Consider the following 19,644-nt stretch of genomic DNA (forward strand, 5'->3'; position numbering starts at 1 on the left):
GAAGTGCTCTAACAAAAAACAAAGAAAAACAAGAAGTAATCGTCTAAAAATAATATAAAGAAATAATTTACCGAAATTAAAGGTTCAAAAACCAAAAAGTTACCATACTCATAGTTCAACAACTAACAGCCAAAATACAATGTTGAGGTCTGAGTTCTGTAAACGACAACAAGGGCTAAAATCAGCACAACCACCCAACGAAACATAACATATACTAAACCAAACCCCGACCCCAACGACACATAACATAAGCTAAACGACATCACTAGACAGTGAACGCCAAAACAACGAACAATTGGGTAAACATGGCCAAACGACGTAGAGTTAAAACAAAACAAAACAGAACAAAACAGTAGCTCCCGCGTCAATGTGGGACCAATTTGGTGACTTTTTAAAAGAAAAACATTCATGAACAGTTATGGGCATCAAAGAATCATATTACATGTGAGTTATTTTCTTATTTTTTATTTCTTTTTTATAGATGTTAATAAAAGGGAGTAAAAGGTACCCCAATCTTATCATCAATTACTAAAATAAAAGGACAATGTATGCAAACTTATACAAGGAATATCATTTAACACTTAAATCTTTGGCAAACTGATTTGTTCTCAGCACAACCAAAACTCAGGTCCAGTAAATGGTCAATTTCTAATTTTGGTACATAGAACAGTTAAGAAATAAGAACCATTTCACTTCTCTACATCTACTTCCTGTATTTCAACGGGAACCTCCTATAAAAGTCATTCTGCCGGAGCTTACTGCACATAGTCCGGGCTGCAGCGCCCCTCCCATGTTTTCCGAATACCACATCATCACCCCGTCTGAGCCAAGAGAAGAAAAGCAAAATGGCGGAATTACGACAGACAGACAAATAAAAGGAAAAAAAACAAAGTTTGGTTTAGAAACTGATCGGCAAATGGCTTTTTAACGAACTCTAACCTTCTTCCCATGGAGAACTCTCCTTTTAGCAGCGCCACTCCATTGTTTTCCGGGTACCTCATCATCACCCAGTCTGAGCCAAGAGAAGAAAAGCAAAATGACAGAATTACGACAGACAGACAAATAAAAGGAATCTACAAAGGTTGGTAAAGAAACTGATCGGCAAATAGCTTTTGAACGAACTCTAACCGTTTTTCCATCATATCCACTGCTTCTTGCGGTTCTTGTCCTTGCTGCACGGATGCATAAATCAAGTGTTAACGCAAATGAAGCCAAAAATCATTGTTATTGTAATGATAAAATACTGGCCTCTTGTAGATAAACACTTAGGAGGTAGAAGGCAGACTAACTTTGTTGAAGGCACAACATTCATCAACTAAGTCTCATACACGGTGAATTCAGGGAAACCAGATAATGCAAGAGTGAAGGAAAATTTCTATTTCATAGATTTGTCAAAGCCCAACGAGAATATCTTAAGAATTCCAAGTGTGAATCTTACCTTTCGTGCCTCTTCCACTGCTATTCCAATCCTCATCTGTTCAGGCACAGCCATCTGAGATTCTGCGTCGTCCTCATCCTCATCATCATCATTGTCGTCACTATTCAGAAAACAAAGGTTATTTCAGCTTAATATTAACAATAAACCCCCCCAACTGTCAACATGTGAACCACTATTCCAGTAATCTCATAAATTAATGTACAAAGGGCTACATAAGCCAGGCTAATTTATAGTTGCAACAAAATAACAAGCCAACAATTCCTGTTTACATCAAAAGCACCACCGCCTAGGAAAAATGAGCTCAAAAATGCAAACAATTAAAGAAAACCAATTCCCCGTCAACAACATGGAACTAGCTAAAAAAATGCAAGTTTTTGTACTAGACGCAGAAACATTAAAAATAAAGCGAAACAAGACAGCAAACAAATGGAGATCACCCAGATGGCTCCTCAAATCAATAAAAGAAGCAGGGAAAACCGCATATTGATCCTTGAGAACAATACTCTCAGCAGAGAGTTGATACATGAAGCTCGTTTTGCAAATTTAGATAATGAAATAAATACTCGTATTATCAGACAACTTTGTCAGGGAAAATTGATGTTTTACCCGGACTTTGGTGGTTGCTTCTCTTTGTTTTCCTCTTCCGTGGTCGACCGTTCTATCTCTTGTGTATCATAAGGCGGTATCTTGAATACAATTAATAAATATTTGTGACGACTCTAACTTTTAATTATCATTCTACGTTTATACTTAGCATTACTCATCATCTACTACTTTCTAATTATAACTTCTTAAAATTCAGGCTAATTTTATCAACCATTCATATGTCTTAATGCTGTAGCATTTTGGTAGCATTTCGTTAATGTTGTAGCATTTTGCTATGCATTACGTTAATGTTATAGCATTTAGATACATTAATCATACCTTGTAACTAGAGATTGCTATGCATAGTCTCACTGTCTCGTAAACTCAACTTTCGTTACATAACTCATCTATATTCATAAAACACTATTTACTTTATACACATAAAGCTCAGCAGCGTTTCCAAAACACATGATGCATCCACTACCCACTTGCCCACACTCTGTTGATACATCCTCTCTGCATGCCCAACAACAAGTTTGAAGGAGCCGGTGCCTTACCTGTGCTTCCTACAACACGAACAAATTTAATGAGCTTTCGCTCAACAAGTAACAGTAGGTCGTAATAGATGCAATAATTACGCATACCCATATATGCATTCATGTCATATATCCTAAGACACTTTGTACTACTAGAACATGTATTGCTTATGTTCTTCTTCTTTCATTACATACTTTGTTCAGCTTTCGTCACACTTTAGTCGTTCACATTGTATTTTCACATTCTGAACAACTTTGATATTGTGTTTCTCATTCTTCTTTATAGATACCGCACCTTTATATAGAACGGTTTTTGTTTTTCAATTTCTTGTCTTTTACTTCTTATGGGCCCTATCCTGTTGTACCATAGCGCGCATAACCAATGAGGAGTGGGATAGCTAACTGTCACAGAAAATAACTCTGATTTTCTGTTATTATGAATAGACATATTACACGATATTATATAGCAAATTACAAGAGAAAGAATAGGAAACTAAATCATTCCTAAATTAGGAAACTGCCTAATCTGAATCCCTTAAATCAAGGGATTTCTAATTGATTCTCCTAATCTACTTACAGCTCATTTACACGTCAACACACCCCCTCAAGCTAAGGAATAGATATCTTCCATTCCTAGCTTGAATACAAGATCATGGAAACTCGAACTGTTCAGCCCCTTTGTTAGAACATCAGCTAATTATCGTCCTGATGGAACATAGGACATACACACTAATCCTTCCTCTAATTTTTCTTTGATAAAATGTCGATCAATTTCAATATGCTTTGTCCTATCATGTCGTATAGGATTATGAGCAATATTGATGGCTGACTTGTTGTCACAATAAAGCTTCATAGGACCTTCCTATTTGACTCTCAGATCATCTAGAATAATCTTTAGCCAAAGTAGTTCACACAATCCTTGAGCAATGGCCCTGAATTATGATTCTGCAGATGACCTTGCCACCACGTTCTGCTTCTTACTTCGCCATGTTACCAGATTGCCTCCAAGAAAAGTACAATACCCTGTAGTTGATCTTCTATCCACCAAGGAACCTACATAGTCAGCGTCAGTGTAAGCTTCTAGAGTAAGGGTATTGTTCCTTTTGAACAAAATTCCTTTCCCTGGATTACCTTTCAAGTAATGTAGTACCCTATAAGCAGCTTGAAGATGAGGTTCTCTTGGGTCATGCATGAATTGACTGATCACGCTCACAGAGTATGCTATGTCTGGCCGAGTGTGAGCAAGGTATATGAATCTACCAACTAACCTCCGGTACATTCTTTTATCAAGAACTGGTTCTTCTTTAGCTTCTCCCAACTTATGGTTCGCATCCATTGGAGTAGAGACTAGTTTACACCCAATCTTCCCTGTTTCTACTAATGGATCAGTCACGTACTTTTGTTGAGATATGAAGATCCCTTGTGTGGAATATGTCACCTCAATACCGAGGAAGTACTTCAGTTTCCCCAGCTTTTTTATCTCGAACTCTCTTACTAATCTTTGTTTCATTTCATGCTTCTTTCTTTCATCATTTCCAGTCACTATGATGTCGTCCACATAGACTAGAAGAGCAGTTACTCCCCCAGCATCCGAATGCTTAATGAAGAGAGTGTGGTCACCTTGACTTTGTTCATAACTAGACTCCTTCATCACTCTTGTAAATCTCCCAAACCATGCTCTAGGGGATTGTTTTAACCCATAAAGGGCCTTTCTTAGCTTGCACACTTTGTTACTCGTGTCCCCTTCAAATCCTAGTCGAATATTCATGTAGATTTTTTCATCTAAGTCATCATGAAGAAATGCATTCTTAACATCATACTGTAGTAGCTGCCAATTGAAATGAGCCGCCAATGATAGCAGAATTCTCACAGTATTCATTTTTGCGACTAGAGCAAAAGTCTCATGATAATCAACTCCATAAGCTTGAGTGTATCCCTTGGCCACCAATCTTGCTTTATATCTTTTCAGGGATCCATCAGCCTTGTATTTTAGTGTGAAAATCCACTTGCAATCAACAACATTTTTCCCTCTTGGTTTATCAACAATCTCCCATGTTCTATTCTTTTCTAATGCACTCATCTCCTCTCTCATAGCCTCCCTCCATTCCCTTTTTTGACAATGCCTCAAAAATAGTATTAGGGATAGCAATGGTGTTTAAACTCACAATGAACTTTTTTTGGGCTGATGACAGGTGCTTAAGAGAGACATAGTGAGATAGTGGATAGATTGGATGTTTAGTACACTCTCGGGGACCTTTTTTGATAGCAATAGGAAGGTCGAGGTCATATGTTGGATCAGTGGATGTTTCAACCAGTTGTGTGTGTAAGGGCGGATTAGATCTAACCGTGATCTCACTCCCAGAGCTTGAGTTGGATTCTTGGACTTGTGGCAGTTCTAGAGTAGCCTTTCTCCTTGAATACACTTGAGAGAACCTTGAAAAATTGTGAGTGACACTGGCTGGGACAAGAGGTGACACAAGTTCAGTGGCAGAATGGGTGACTCAGAAGTGGTTGGCTCAGAGGACTCTGGTTCAACAACACGAGCTGAAACTTGAGGAAGATCAAGAGTGTTTAGGGGTTCAAATGACTCACAAGGACTATCTTCCATTATTGGAATCTCCCCCTGAAGAAAGGACGTAGAGAAAAAAGGTTTATTTTCTGTGAAGGTGACATCGGCAGAGATGTGGAATTTTCTAGATGAAGGGTTGTAACACTTGTACCCCTTTTGAGTGGATGAGTAACCAAGGAAGACACATTTAGTGGCTCGGGGATCTAGCTTACCTCTATGTTGGCTGTGGACATGGACAAAGGCAGTGCATCCGAATACCCTTGGTGTGAGACCATTTGAGGTTCTGAAGTGAGGATTGAAACTATTTGTTGAAAAGCGTGTTATTTCCTACTGGTTAGGAAAGTCCATTTTCAGAAATATTTGTAATCTCTGTATGGTAGGTTAGTTGCTGATTTGTAGCTAGCTGTAAATTAGGAGTTAGTTTCTTATTTTTCCTCTAACTGATTGTGACCTAATTGAAACAAGAATGCAAAGAGAAGAATAATTCTTGCTTACTATTCTCATTATCTTTGTCAGATATATATACACTTAGAGAGCCATAGGTCACGGCAATTAAGGGAGAAAACTAAGGAAAAAGAATCCCTAAATTATGCTAGACAATTCTATAATATCTTCCTGATTTATACTTTCCTATTTTGACTAAATCAAACAATAAAAGGAAAAATACAATCAAATATTTACAATTAATGGACATTTACAATTAATGGACTAAATCTCCAACACTCCCCCTCAAGCTTAGGAATAGATATTTCTCATTCCAAGCTTGCAGAGAAAACTTTCATGACTTGGCTTCAGTAGACTCTTGGTCAGGATATCCGCTTCTTGTGCATGGGTTGAGACATAGCACAATTCAATACCTCTTTCTTTGATTTCACTCTTGATAAAGCTTTGATCAATTCTGACATGTTTCATCCAATCATGTTGGACTGGATTGTTTACAATGCTAATTGCAGATTTTCTGTCACTATATACCTTAGTGGGAGAGCAAACTGTGATTTGTAAATCCTGCATTAACCTTTCCAGCCATATAACCTCACAAATTCCCTGTGCAATTGCCCGAAATTCTGCCTCAGCACTACTCCTTGCCACAACAGTCCATTTCTTACTTTTCTATGTAACCAAATTACCCCACAGCTTGGTGCAGTATCCTGAAGTTGACTTACAATCTTCACTTCTAGCCGAGTCCGCATCAGCATATCCTTCAATATTTCTGTTTTCACTTTTCAGAAACATCAATCCTCTTCCTCGAGTTCCTTTGAGATATCTCAAGATATGGTTCACAACCTCTAGATGTCTCTGAGTAGGTGAATGCATGTACTGGCTTACTACACTCACAGCAAGTGCAATGTCAGGCCGTGTGAGAGACAAATAGATCAATCTACCAACCAGGCGTTGGTATCTCCCTATATCCACAGAGGGCACATCATCTTTAACCTTGCTCTTCCAATTTTTCTCAAGTGGAGTTCCTACTGGTTTGCACCCCAGTTTCCCGGTTTCTTCTAGTAGGTCAATAGTGTATTTCCTTTGAGAAATGAAAATACCCTCTTTACTTCTAGCAACTATCACGCATGGCGTGCTAAGAAATGTATGGTTATTAATTTAGTTTGTTTTGAGGTTAATTTAACTACAGTACCTAGACACATTTGGTGGATAGATTTTGTGCAACAACTTACATCAATGTGTCTATGCAAGGTTGCCTGAGTTGCTGAAAGCCAAGTGATTGTGAAAGATACATCTATGTGGCCAATGGCAAGACGGTTCAAGTTAAGGCGATAGGAAAATTTAGATTATTGTTAAAAATTGGATTTTATTTGGTCTTAATGAGACATTTATTGTACCGTCTTTTAGATGGAATTTGATTTATATTTCTGCTTTAGATAAATCTAGTTATTCTTGTTCATTTAGGAATGGAAAATTTAGTTTGTTTAATGATTCAAAATTGGTTGGTTCTGGTTCTTTGTCAAGTTATGATAATCTTTATTTGATTGATACAATTGCTTCATTTAATGAATCCCCACAATTAAGTACACAAGTTATATAGAGAAAATTGACCTGTGAGAATTTGGATACGTTAGGGCACAAGAGATTAAGTCATATCTCCGATGGACTTTGATATAATTTGATAAAAGGATATATTGAAGCTAACAAGACTTTAGACGTCTTAGAACTTATACAAACAGATATTTGTGGGCCATTCCCGAGAGTTGCTTGGAATGGTCAACAATATTTTATAACGTTCATAGATGATAATTCTAGATATGGCCATATATGTCTCACTGATGAAAAGTTACAATCATTGGATGTGTTCAAAAATTATATGGCTGAAGTTGAGAACTAACTCCGCAAAAGGATCAAAATCGTCAGTTCAGACTGTGGTGGTGAGTACTATGGTAGATATGACGGTTCAAGTGAACAACCTCTAAGACCATTTGCTATGAATGTGGTATCGTCCCACAGTACACTATGTCGGGTTCACCCACTATAAATGGTGTTGCTGAAAGATAAAACAAGACTCTTAAAGACATGGTGAGGAGTATGATTTATCATTCTACCTTACCAAAATCACTATGGGGAGAAGCGCTTAGGATTGCAGCATATATCCTTAATAGGCTTCCAACTAAAGTGAATACCAAAATCCCTTATGAACTTTGGACGAGCAAGAAGCCTAGTTTAAAGCACTTGTACATTTGGGGATGTCCAGCTGAGGCAAGGCCTTATAGGCCTAATGAACAGAAATTGGACCCAAGAACTATAAGTTGCTATTTTATTGGATACTCTGAAAGATCCAGGAGGTACAAGTTTTACGATCCCACGACTAAGTTAATTTTCGAGTCGAGAAATGCCCGGTTTATTAGGATGTCGAGTTTGAGGGGGGAGATACAGTTAAAGACTTTGTCTTTGAAGAGGAATATGTTGAAATTCCCACAGGTGTTGTTGGCATTGATGTGACACCTCGAGAAATTAAACGAGATTAATTAAGATAATTAAGATTTATTAGTGTGTCTGATAAGATTTAATTAAATAATTATGTTTATTAAATGTTTCTGACGTGTAAATTTGAATATTTTCAAGGGACTTAAATATTGTCAATATTTGTATTTTCACCCCAAAAGTATATGTAGACACACTTTCTAGCCTACTTTCATAAATATCTGTTGAAAATATCCTGAATTTTCCTTTATTCCTTTTCTTTCTTTTTCTTTCTTTCTTTTCCTTCTTTTCCTTCCCGTGCACCATCACTCTCTCTTTCCTATCGTTTCTCCCACTCTCTCTCTCTCATTTGTTCCTCTCACTCACTTTCTCTCGTTCAAATTGTCACCATTTCTTCCGGATTTCAAACCAAAGAAGAATTTAAAGGAATTTTCAACGTCAAGAGAAGGATTTGAGGTAAGATTTCTGAAACATTTCTCTTGAATCTCAAATTTTTTCTATTAGGAAAACCTATTTTTGGTTTGAAATGGATTTTGGGTAAAATCTCGGTGGAAAATTTGGGATTTTTAGTTCTTTAGACTGGATTTTGTCATTTGGAACTTGAATTTGGTAATTTTCCTTTGAAAAATCTCAAATTAAACTCGGATTTATAGGTTTTCGAATTGATTCAGTGAGTTTTCTTACCCTGCTGATCTCCACCGGCTGACCTATGCAGTCGACCGGTTAGCACACCACCGGCCAACCAGTGGTGATGCACTTCTCTGTCACCGATCGGCCGGTTGACAGAGGAAACAGGGCTAAGTTGTTTTGAAATACTGTTTTGATCTCGATTTTTGAAGAGAACCCAAATAACATTATTTGGGACCTAAAGTAGATAGATTAGCATCTCTAATCCATATTTTGAGATTAAAACCCTTGGATTGATGATTTGAAACATGAAATGATTTATGAAACTTATAATTGGATTAAGGCACACTAATAGGAAATCGAGGTGTATAATTGAGATTGATTTGCTTTAGGAATGAGAATTGAATCCTGAAGTGTTGATTTGTGCAAATGCTAGTTGAGGAATCAAATTGAAGGCTTTAAGGAAGTGAAAGCTGGAATAGCGCAACGCTAGCCACAGGTTTAGTGCTTGAGAGGTAGGATTTCTTGTCCATTTCTTTGACAGCCTGTTTTAAAGATTTTTGGCCTTGCAAATGTTTTAAAGAAAAGCATTTTAACACAATAGTTTTATTTTGGCTATTGGAATTATAATGAACTATTTTAGAGTTTTTAAATGAACAATTTCTTAAGATAAGAGATCTTATGAACTGGTAAGCCCATTGATGGCCTAGACAGGATATGGTGATCATATCCTTGGGGTAGAACTCGAAACCCAGACCGGGCCACTACGGCGGTGATAAGGCTTGTGCTTGTGGTTGTGTAAGTAATTTATTAGAGGATAAATTACTTATTGATGCCTGTAATATGAAATTTTCAGTTTATATTTCTTTTAGAAAAAGGATGTGAGGTTCCGGCTGTTGGAACAGAATATCTTTATTTACTTATTCATTTATTTACTTGTTTATAAAATTTATTTCAAATTACATCCTACTGGGCATTTCGCTCATGTTTTATTTTATTTCTATAAATATTAAACCCCTCCTAGGTGATGCTAGAAGCAGTGCTGAGTAGCTGAGTTAGTCGCTATAGTCCGATCAAGTGAGAACATTGCAGTCTTTCATCCTTGTGTATAAATGTAAGGATTGCTAAATTCTAGAATTCTAAACCTTAAGTTTCTAGACTGTGGTTGATGTCTGTAATGTTATTTACATGTTCATGTATATACATTATTATATATCCTGTGGGTGGATCCTGAATGGTGCCAGAGACTTAGTTTCTAAACCACTTTTATTAGAAAGTGTGAAAGCCCCAATCAGTTTCTTGTGATTTAATTTGAGCAAAATGTGGGGCTTGTTTGGAAATTTCTTTAATAGTTTACTTTTGATTTTGATTATTATGTTTCCCAATGTTTAATTACTTTCATAATCATGTTTAACTTCTGAACGAGCCTCCACACCACTAACTCATGTTTTGGGGAGTAAGAACTTGGTATCAGAACCTTAGATTTTGAAACCCCAAGATTGTACATACATGTGTAACATCAGAAATCTACTAAACAGTCTAGTTTCTTTTTAGTTAAAGAATATGCTACTGGGTCGTAGGTCAGTTAACCAACCGGCACCATAGAATCAAGAATTCATGGATGCCATGTATGCTACTTTCCAAGGGATGGCCACTCAAGCTCAGAATGAGCGACCGGCTTATTTCTGTGAATTTAGACATGGACCTATCCCCGTATTTAATAGTGTGGGAGGACTCCAGGAGACAGAATATTGGTTTGACTCCATAGTTAAACACCTGAACACCATGAGAATACCGGGGGAATATTGGGCGGAATTTTCAGTGTGTATAAGCAGGAATGCTTGGTGAAAGCAGGTGAGGTGAAGGCATGATGTTGCGGGGATGATTTGGGATCAGTTTGAAGCCCTCTTTAATGAACAATACTTTCCTCAGAGTTATCAGGATGAAAAGGTAATAGAGTTTATGTCCTTACAACAGGGTGATATGTCAGTGAGGGAATACGAGATGGAGTCTGAACACTTGAAAAGCCTTAAATTTGAAAAATGTCTTAAAAATTCTGTAAGGAGACCATTAGTGGCTCTAAGGATTCAAAATTTATGAGAATTAGTGGCTGCTGCTACAATCGTGGAACAAGATAATCTAGCTTATCATCAAAGTAAGGAAGCAGCTAGTTGAGTTCCTATTTCTAGTGGACCTTCTGCTTCAGGCAGGCCATAGTGGAGTAGTAGAAGGAACCGCAATCAGGGGCAGATTAGTGGAGAGATGATCAGTGGTGGCCGTAGTTCGTCTGGAAGTGATAGAAGTGGTCTTTATAGACCCAAGTGCCATCATTGTGGGCAGATTGACCCCATTAGGAGGAACTGTCCTAATCAGAATCGACCATTGACTCAACAGCCCCAAAGTGATACTTCCTACAGTGAGGAAAGGCCACCACAGTTTGTGCCACCTTATCAGCCACATTTGCCAACACCAATAACATTCTCTCATGTACCAACATACCGACCGCCGTATTATCCACAGTTTCGGCTTCAAGCATCAAGATCAGTGCAGATACATCTGCCACAATAATATAGACCAAGGACTCAGAGGCCCAATATTGGTGATAAAGGAAAGGGGAAAGCGCAGGGATAAACTTATACTCTGACAGCAAACAGTTCTGGAGGTCAGGCCAGCAACACCGTTGTTGAAGGTATGATTTTGATCTCCCATTCTTTAGCACATGTATTGTTTCATACTGGTGCTACACATTCTTTTATATTAAATTCATTTGTTCAAACTTTGAAATTGAAATCGGAGAACTTAGAAACCCCGATGATCTTAAACTCCCCATTGGGATGTGTGGAGGTAATTAGTGTGTATAGATCATGTGAAATCACGATTGGAGGTGAACGATTGAGAGCTGACCTAATTATTCTTCCGATGAGTCTGTTTGACGAGGTGCTCAGAATGGATTGGTTGTCAAAATATGGTGCAATTGTTTATTGTTACCATAGGAGATAACTTTGATGACCAATTCTGGAGCGGTTATTACTTATCAAGTTGACATTAACCCAGTCTTGGAAGAATGACTATTGAGATATAGCGTTGGAAGACGGAGAAACTTAGCCTATTTTTCTTTCCTTCTTGCCTTAGAGGGTGAACCTGATGTAATTAGAGATAATGTAGGAATTCCTGTGGTGGATGAATTCACAGATGTATTTTTTGATGAGTTACGCGGTTTACCACCAAATAGAGAAGTTGAATTCAGTATTGACTTGATACCAAGAATGGCTCTTATTTTCATTCCTCCTTACCAAAATGGCACCTGTTGAAATGAAAGAATTAAATAAGCAGCTCAGGGAGTTAGCAGAAAAAGGGTATATCAGGAACAGTATTTCCCCATAGGGCGCACCTGTTATTTGTGAAGAAGCACGACGGATCTCTTCGGTTGTGCATTGACTATCGTCAATTGAATAGAGTAACTGTGAAGAATAAATACCCATTGCCAAGAATCAATGAGTTATTCTATCAGGTAGTTGGATCACAGTATTACTCTAAGATTAACTTAAGATCCGGATATCATCAGCTTAAAGTTAATGAGGAAAACATCCCGAAAACTGATTTTAAAACTCAGTATGGGGATTTCGAGTTCCTGGTGATACCTTTTGGGTTGACGAATGCCACAACTGCATTCATGGATTTAATGAACCGGGTCTTCCGGCCTTAGATCAGTTTGTGATTATCTTCATTGATGACATCTTGATTTACTTGAAGACTTGGGAAGAGCATGAGCAGCATTTAAGAATTATTCTTCAAACTCTTCACGAACACCAATTGTATGCGAAGAAAGAAAAGTGTGACTTCTGGCTAACGGAAGTGACGTTTCTTGGACATGTAATATCAGGACAGAATTTTTGTAGATCCTTTAAAGATTGAGACTGTGTTACAGTGGGAAAGTCTGAAGAATGTAGCAAAGATTCAAAGTTTCCTCAGACTTGCAGGATACTATCGGCGTTTCATACAAGACTTCTCAAGCATTGCTGCACCGATGACTCGGCTGACCAAGAAAGAAGTCAGATTCAAATGATATGCTGAATGCGAAGATGCTTTCCAAGAACTGAAGGCAGACTGACAAGTGCACCAGTCCTGACCATACCTAACAGTAAGGAGCCATATGAGATATGTTCTGACTCCTCGAGGAGTGGGCTTGGATGTGTTTTGATGCAAGGTAGACGCGTTGTAGCCTACATATCTCGCTAATTGAAGTCACATGAACGGAACTACCCCACTCATGACTTGGAGCTGGCAGTGGTGATTTTTGCTCTAAAGATATAGAGATGCTATCTTTATGGAGCACAGTTTCAGGTCTTCTCTTACCATAAGAGTTTGAAGTACTTGTTTACTCAAAAAGATCTGAATCTTCAACAAAGGAGATGGATGGAATATATGGAAGATTATGACTTCACGCAGCAATATCATCCTGGAAAAGCTAATGTGGTAACTGATGCCCTTAGCAGGAAGACTTCAGGATCTTTGACGCCATTAGTTTTGAAATACTCAAAAAGGACTGAAGTTGTAAGTGATTATGATATTCAGTACTACGAGGATTATAACCAGGCAATGGTGTATAATCTTATTTCCACACCAGCTCTTGTGCAACAAGTTAAACAGAATCAATGGCAGGATCTCCATCTTTAAGGAATTTAGATTTGAATTCAGAATGGAGAGCAACTTGAGGATTGAAAACTCTGGTAGGATGGAGCACTTTATTTACGCAATCGGCTAGCTCTTCCTAAGGTATATGAGATTAAGAAGACAATTTTGCATGAAGCTCATAAGTCACGATATGCCATTCATCCTGGATTTACCAAGATGCACCAGGATCTTAAAAGACAATACTGGTGGAGAGGTATGAAGAAAGACATTCGTGAACATGTTTCAGAATGTGTAACTTGCTCTGAATTAAAGCTGAGCACCAAAAACCTGCTGGAGAATTACAGCTTCTACCTATTCCGGGATGGAAATGGGAACACATCACTATGGATTTTCTGATGGGACTTTCGAGAACTGAGCAGAAACATGATGCCATCTGGGTGGTGGTGGACAGGTTAACGAAATCTACACACTTCATACCGTTCGGTGCAACGTATTCCCAAAAAATTTTGGTAGAGTTGTATCTGGAGCACATCGTCAGACTTCATGGAGTGCCATTGTCTATCACATCTGATCATGATACTCATTTTAATGGAAGGTATTGAAAAAGTTTTCAGGAAGCCATGAGAACAGAATTGAATTTTAACATAGCATTTCATCCTCAAACTGATGGGCAATCTGAAAGAGTTATTGAGATTCTGGAGGATATGCTTCGTGCTTGTATTCTGGACTTTGGTGAAAACTAGAAGAAATATCTTCACCTTGCTAAGTTTGCTTACAATAACAGCTATCAGGCCAGTATCGACATGGCACCGTTTGAAGCTCTTTATGGTCGACCTTTTAGATCACATATTTATTGGTTGGAACCAGATAATCGACCTACTACTAGACCAGAAGTTATTCAAGAGGACAACGAGAAGATAGCTGTGATTCAGAAACGATTGTTAATAGCTCAAAGTCGTCAAAAGAGCTATGGTGATAGAAGGTGTAGACCTTTGGAATTCTAGAAAGGTGACTTCATTTTGTTGAAGGTTTCCCCACATAAAGGAGTTGTTCGTTTAGGTGTAAAATGGAAGCTTATGTCAAGATGCATTGGACCATTCCCGATTGTGCAACGAGTCGGTGTTGTGGCCTACCGCCTATGTTATCTCATGTGCATGACGTGTTTCATGTTTCCATGCTTCGTAAATGTCAACCCAATCCAGATGTTGTGGTGCAAAGGTATGATGTTCTGATACAGTATGACGCGACATACGAGGAAGCACCAGTTCAGATTCTTGATCAGAAGATGAAGAGTTTGCATCATCATGAAATTCCACTAGTGAAAGTGTTATGGCAGCACCATGGAGTTGAGGAAGCAACATAGGAGCTTGAAACGACGATACAGGAGCAGTACCCGCATATATTTACATTTTGAGGTAAGTCCTAATTTCGATGACGAAATTCTTTAGGGGGGGTGGAGCTGTAACACCTCGAAAAATTAAACGAGATTAATTTACTTAAATTTATTAGTGTGTCTAATCTGGTTTAATCAAATAATTATGTTTATTAAATATTTCTGACGTGTAAATTTAAATATTTCCAAGGGACTTAAATATTGTCAATATTTATATTTTCACCCCAAAAGTAATGTCGACACACTTTCTAGTCTGCTTTCATAAATATCTCTTGAAAATATCTTGAATTTTCCTTTATTCCTTTTTCTTTCTTTCTTTTCCTTCTTTTCCTTCACTTCCTTCCCGTGCACCCTCACTCTCTCTTTCCTGTCGTTTCTCCCACACACACACTCTCTCTCTCTCTCTCGCTCTCTCTCTCTCTCTCTCTCGTTCGTTCCTCTCACTCACTTTCTCTCGTTCAAATTGTCACCGTTTCTTCTGGATTTTGAACTAAAGAGAAGGATTTGAGGTAACATTTCTAAAAAATTCCTCTTGAATCTCGAATTTATCTATTAAGAAAACCTATTTTTGGTTTGAAATGGATTTTGATGGATTTTGGGTGAAATCACGGTGGAAAATTGGGGATTTTTGGTTCTTTGGACTGGATTTGTCATTTGAAACTTGGATTTGGTAATTTTCCTTTGAAAAATCTCAGATTAAACTCAGATTTATAGGTTTTCAAACTTATTCGGTGAGTTTTCTCGCTTTGTTGATCTCCACCGTCCGACCCATGCGGTCGACCGGTTAGCACACCACCGGCCGACCGGTGGTAATGGTCCTCTCTGTCACCAATCGGCCGGTTGACATAGGAAACAGGGCTAAGTTGCTTTGAAATCCTATTTTGATCTCAATTTTCGAAGAGAACTCAACTTAGCTTCATTTGGGGACCTAAAGTAGATGGATTAGCATCTCTAATCCGTGTTTTGAGATTAAAACCCTTGGATTGATGATTTGAAACATGAAATGATTTATGAAACTTGTAATTGGATTAAGGCACACTAATAGAAAATCGAGGTCTATAATTGAGATTGATTTGCTTTAGGAATGAGAATTGAATCCTAAAGTGTTGTTTTGTACAAATGCTAGCTGAGGAATCAAATTGAAGGCTTTGAGGAAGTGAAAGTCAGAATAGCGCAATGCTAGCCACAGGTTTGGTGCTTGAGAGGTAGGATTTCTTGTCCTTTTCTTTGACAGCCTGTTTTAAAGAGTTTTGGCCTTGCAAATGTTTTAAAGAAATGACATGTTTGTGAAAGAAACGCATTTTAACACAATAGCTTCATTTTAGCTATTAGAATTATAATGAACTATTTCAGAGTTTTTAAATGAACGATTTCTAAAGATAAGAGATGGTAAGACCACTGATGACCAAGACAGGATATGGAGATCGTATCCTTGGAAGCAGAACCCGAAATCTAACTGGGCCACTACGGTGGCTTGTGATTGTGTAAGTAATTTATCATAGGATAAATTACTTGCTGATGCCTGTAATATGGAATTTTCAATTTTTATTCCTTTTGAAAAAAGGATGTGAGGTTCCGGCTATTGTGTTGGAACTGAATATCTTTCTTTACTTACTTATTCATTTATTTACCTGTTTATAAAATTTATTTCAAATTACATCCTACTGGGTCTTTCGCTCATGTTTTATTTTGTTTCTATAAATATTAAACCCCTCCCAGGTGACGCTAGAAGCAGTGCTGAGTAGCTGAGTTAGTCGCTACCGTCCGATCAAGTGAGAACATTGCACTCTTTCATCCTTGTGTATAAATGTAAGGATCGTTAAATTCTGAAACTGTAAACCTTAAGTTTTTAGACTGTGGTTGATGTCTGTAATGTTGTTTACATGTTCATGTATGTACAATATTGTTTATCCGTGGGTGGACCCTGAATGATGTCAGAGGCTCAGTTTCTAAACTTCTTTTATCAGAAAGTGTGAAAGTCCCCATCACTTTCTTGTAATTTAATTCCAGCAAAAATGTGGGGCTTGTTTGGAAATTTCTTTTATAGTTTACTTTTGATTTTGATTATTATGTTTCTCAATGTTTAATTACTATCCTGATCATGGTTAACTTCTAAACGAGCCTCCACATCAATAACCCATGTTTTGGGACGTGACAATTGATCAGGATTTCATTCCTGACTTTGTTCAAGATGCAACAGATCAAGACAATGCCAGAGAACCTCCCATTCAAGAAATTATTCCATAAGAACAAACTCTACCGCATCAAGAACATATGTCATTAAGGAGATCCACTAGAGAAAGGAGAAATGCAGTGCCAGATAACTACATTGTATATCTCCAAGAACATGAGGATGATATTGGAGTGATAGAAGATGATTCGATCAATTCGTCAAGCCATGAAAAATTTTAAATCTCATAAGTGGATTGATGCCATGAATGAGGAGACTAAGTCCATGAAGGATAATGACGTGTGGGATCTTGTCTCATTGCCAGAAGGTGCGAAAACAATTAGTTGCAAATAGATATTTAAGACCAAGAGGGATTTAAAAAGCAATGTGGAAAGGTAGAAGGCTCATCTTGTCGCCAAGTAATCATCTCGTTTAGTTTTCAGACGAATTTAGTAAATGATTGCATATACAATAAGTTCTGTGGGAGCAAGTTTATTTTTTTAGTTTTATATATCAATGACATTTTCCTTGTCAATAATGATATAGGCTTATTGCACAAAATTAAGAGATTTCTAGCTAAGAATTTTGAGATGAAAGATCTTAGTGACGCCTCTTTTGTATTAGGCATTCAGATACACCGGGATCGCACTAGGGATATTCTTAGATTATCACAGAAGAACTATGTTGAAAAGGTTCTCAATAGATATGGTATGCATGATTGCAAACTAAGTGATACCCCTGTGGCAAAGGGAGACAAGTTTAGTCTCAAACAGTGCCTTAAGAATGATTTTGAGGAAAAGAAAATGCAGAAGATTCCTCATGCGTCACTAGTAGGAAGTCTAATCTATACTCAGGTTTGTATGCGTCCGGATATTGCATACATTGTTAGGATGTTAGGCAAATATTTAAGCAATCTAGGAGTAAACTATTGGAAAGCAACCAAATGGGTTATGCGGTACTTACAGAGAACAAAAGATTATATGCTCACGTATCGGAGGTCGGATGAGCTTGAGATCGTTAGGTATTCTGACTCTAATTTTGTTGGTTGCCAAGATAGTATTAAATCAATGTCAACCTATATCTACCTACTAGTTAGGGGCGTTGTCTCTTGAAAGAGTGCTAAACAGCCTCTTCTACCATAGCGGTAAAGTTCACAGTGTGTTATGAGGCATCCAATCACGGAATGTGGCTGCAAATTTTTGTCACGGGACTGCGCATAGTGGACGGTATTGAAAGACCACTCAAGTTATTTTGTGACAATAAGTCAGCTGTTATGTATTCCAACAACAACAGGAGCTCGACGAAGTCAAAGTATATAGACATTAAGTTTCTAGTTATTAAAGAAAGAGTTCAGAGTGGACAAATATCTATATAGCACATCGGTACAAACTCCATGGTTGCGGATCCGCTTACTAAGGGATTGCCACGCAAAGTGTTTCATGAGCGCATTGCTCGTATGGGTGTCATGTCATTTGAGGATATTTAGTTTTAGTGGGAGTGTGTAATTTTATATGCTTTTATAATATAGACACATTTTCAATTATTTCAATTTATGGATATTTTGAGGTTATTTTTCGCAGAAATAAAGTTTTAGTTTATTTACACTCTGATTTTAATATGGTTTGATCTCACTAAGGTTTAAGGCAGAACGAGTTAGAAATAAGCATGTTAAGATCACATTGCATGAAATTTCTATGCTACACATCCACATCATGATCCATGACATTCAATTGTATCAGCATATGTGACCATTGACAGGTCTAGTTACGACAGATGTAACGAAAAGCGCTTTGATCATATGTTGATATGATTGGTGGACCGGATTAGTTATAGATACATTTCGGTAATGATAATAAAGTTGAGCTCATACAGTCATTTTGTGATGCATAATTATAAGGTTACACATATAGCCCAAGTGGGAGATTGTTGTATCCTTAATCCAACATTGAGCTTATATGTGAATAATTATGTGTTGCATACTGTCATATAAGTTTATGCCCATAAAAAAGTGATCGGCTAAGTTTTGGGTAATTTAGGCTTTAATGTATCTGATAGGGTGTGTGCATTTAATGTGTAGAGACTGGAGTGTAATTTCTATTTTTATGATGGGCTCAAAAAAAATACTAAAAGATACTATATATAGTGATTATGGTCTCAAGATCACACTTAACATTCTATTGTTTTTGACATCCTATCATCAGAGAGAGGGCAGTGAGAAAGCTAAACGATTCTCTAGAAAAAATGTGTTGATTTAGAAGACAAACTGTAAAACTCTAGAGAATAATTTATTGTCAAAAATTCAGGTACGCTTCCGTTTATTAATCTATTAATTTTTAGTGATCCAACATTAATGTTTCCTGGATTTTAAGCAATGATTTTCACCCAAAGAATATTTTCTAACAGTCCGCTAAACTTTGGAACGTGCTTGTTCCGCCCCATTTTCTTGCTTCTCATCAACTACTTCAAGAAGAGAATATATTTGAAGTTCAGGACCAGACTAATTTGTTTGGAGCAAAAGGCATTTATTAACCCTTAAATATTATACCTAACTTTTTTACTAAGTGACAGCTCACAATTCTATCCAAAAAAATACGTTTCAAAAGTTCAAGCCTTCAAGACCTGAAACTGGAAAAGTGATACGGAGAAGGGACACGGTATGTTTAAAAGTTTATATTGACAAAGTGACATAATTCAGATGAAATTCGTAAAATGCATATAATTTATCCTTAATAAATAAAACAACAAGCTATATATATATAT

At 37.4% G+C, this 19,644-nt stretch overlaps 1 protein-coding gene across 3 annotated transcripts in view; it reads right to left on the reverse strand.

Annotated features, from left to right (window-relative positions):
- Positions 1-536: 536 nt before the first annotated feature.
- Positions 537-19,644, reverse strand: part of LOC21403109 — a 22,062-nt gene continuing 2,954 nt past the window's right edge. For all 3 annotated transcript variants that reach the window (XM_024170479.1, XM_024170480.1, XM_024170481.1), the window contains 4 exons: positions 1,439-1,538; positions 1,129-1,172; positions 940-1,012; positions 537-821 (listed from right to left, as the gene is read on the reverse strand). In XM_024170479.1, the coding sequence (XP_024026247.1) occupies positions 813-821; positions 940-1,012; positions 1,129-1,172; positions 1,439-1,538 (226 nt within the window). In that variant the 3' untranslated portion in view covers positions 537-812. The remainder of the gene's footprint in view (positions 822-939; positions 1,013-1,128; positions 1,173-1,438; positions 1,539-19,644) is intronic.

Source organism: Morus notabilis, unplaced genomic scaffold (genome assembly GCF_000414095.1).
Source record: "Morus notabilis unplaced genomic scaffold, ASM41409v2 Scaffold1333, whole genome shotgun sequence".
Lineage (NCBI taxonomy): Eukaryota > Viridiplantae > Streptophyta > Magnoliopsida > Rosales > Moraceae > Morus > Morus notabilis.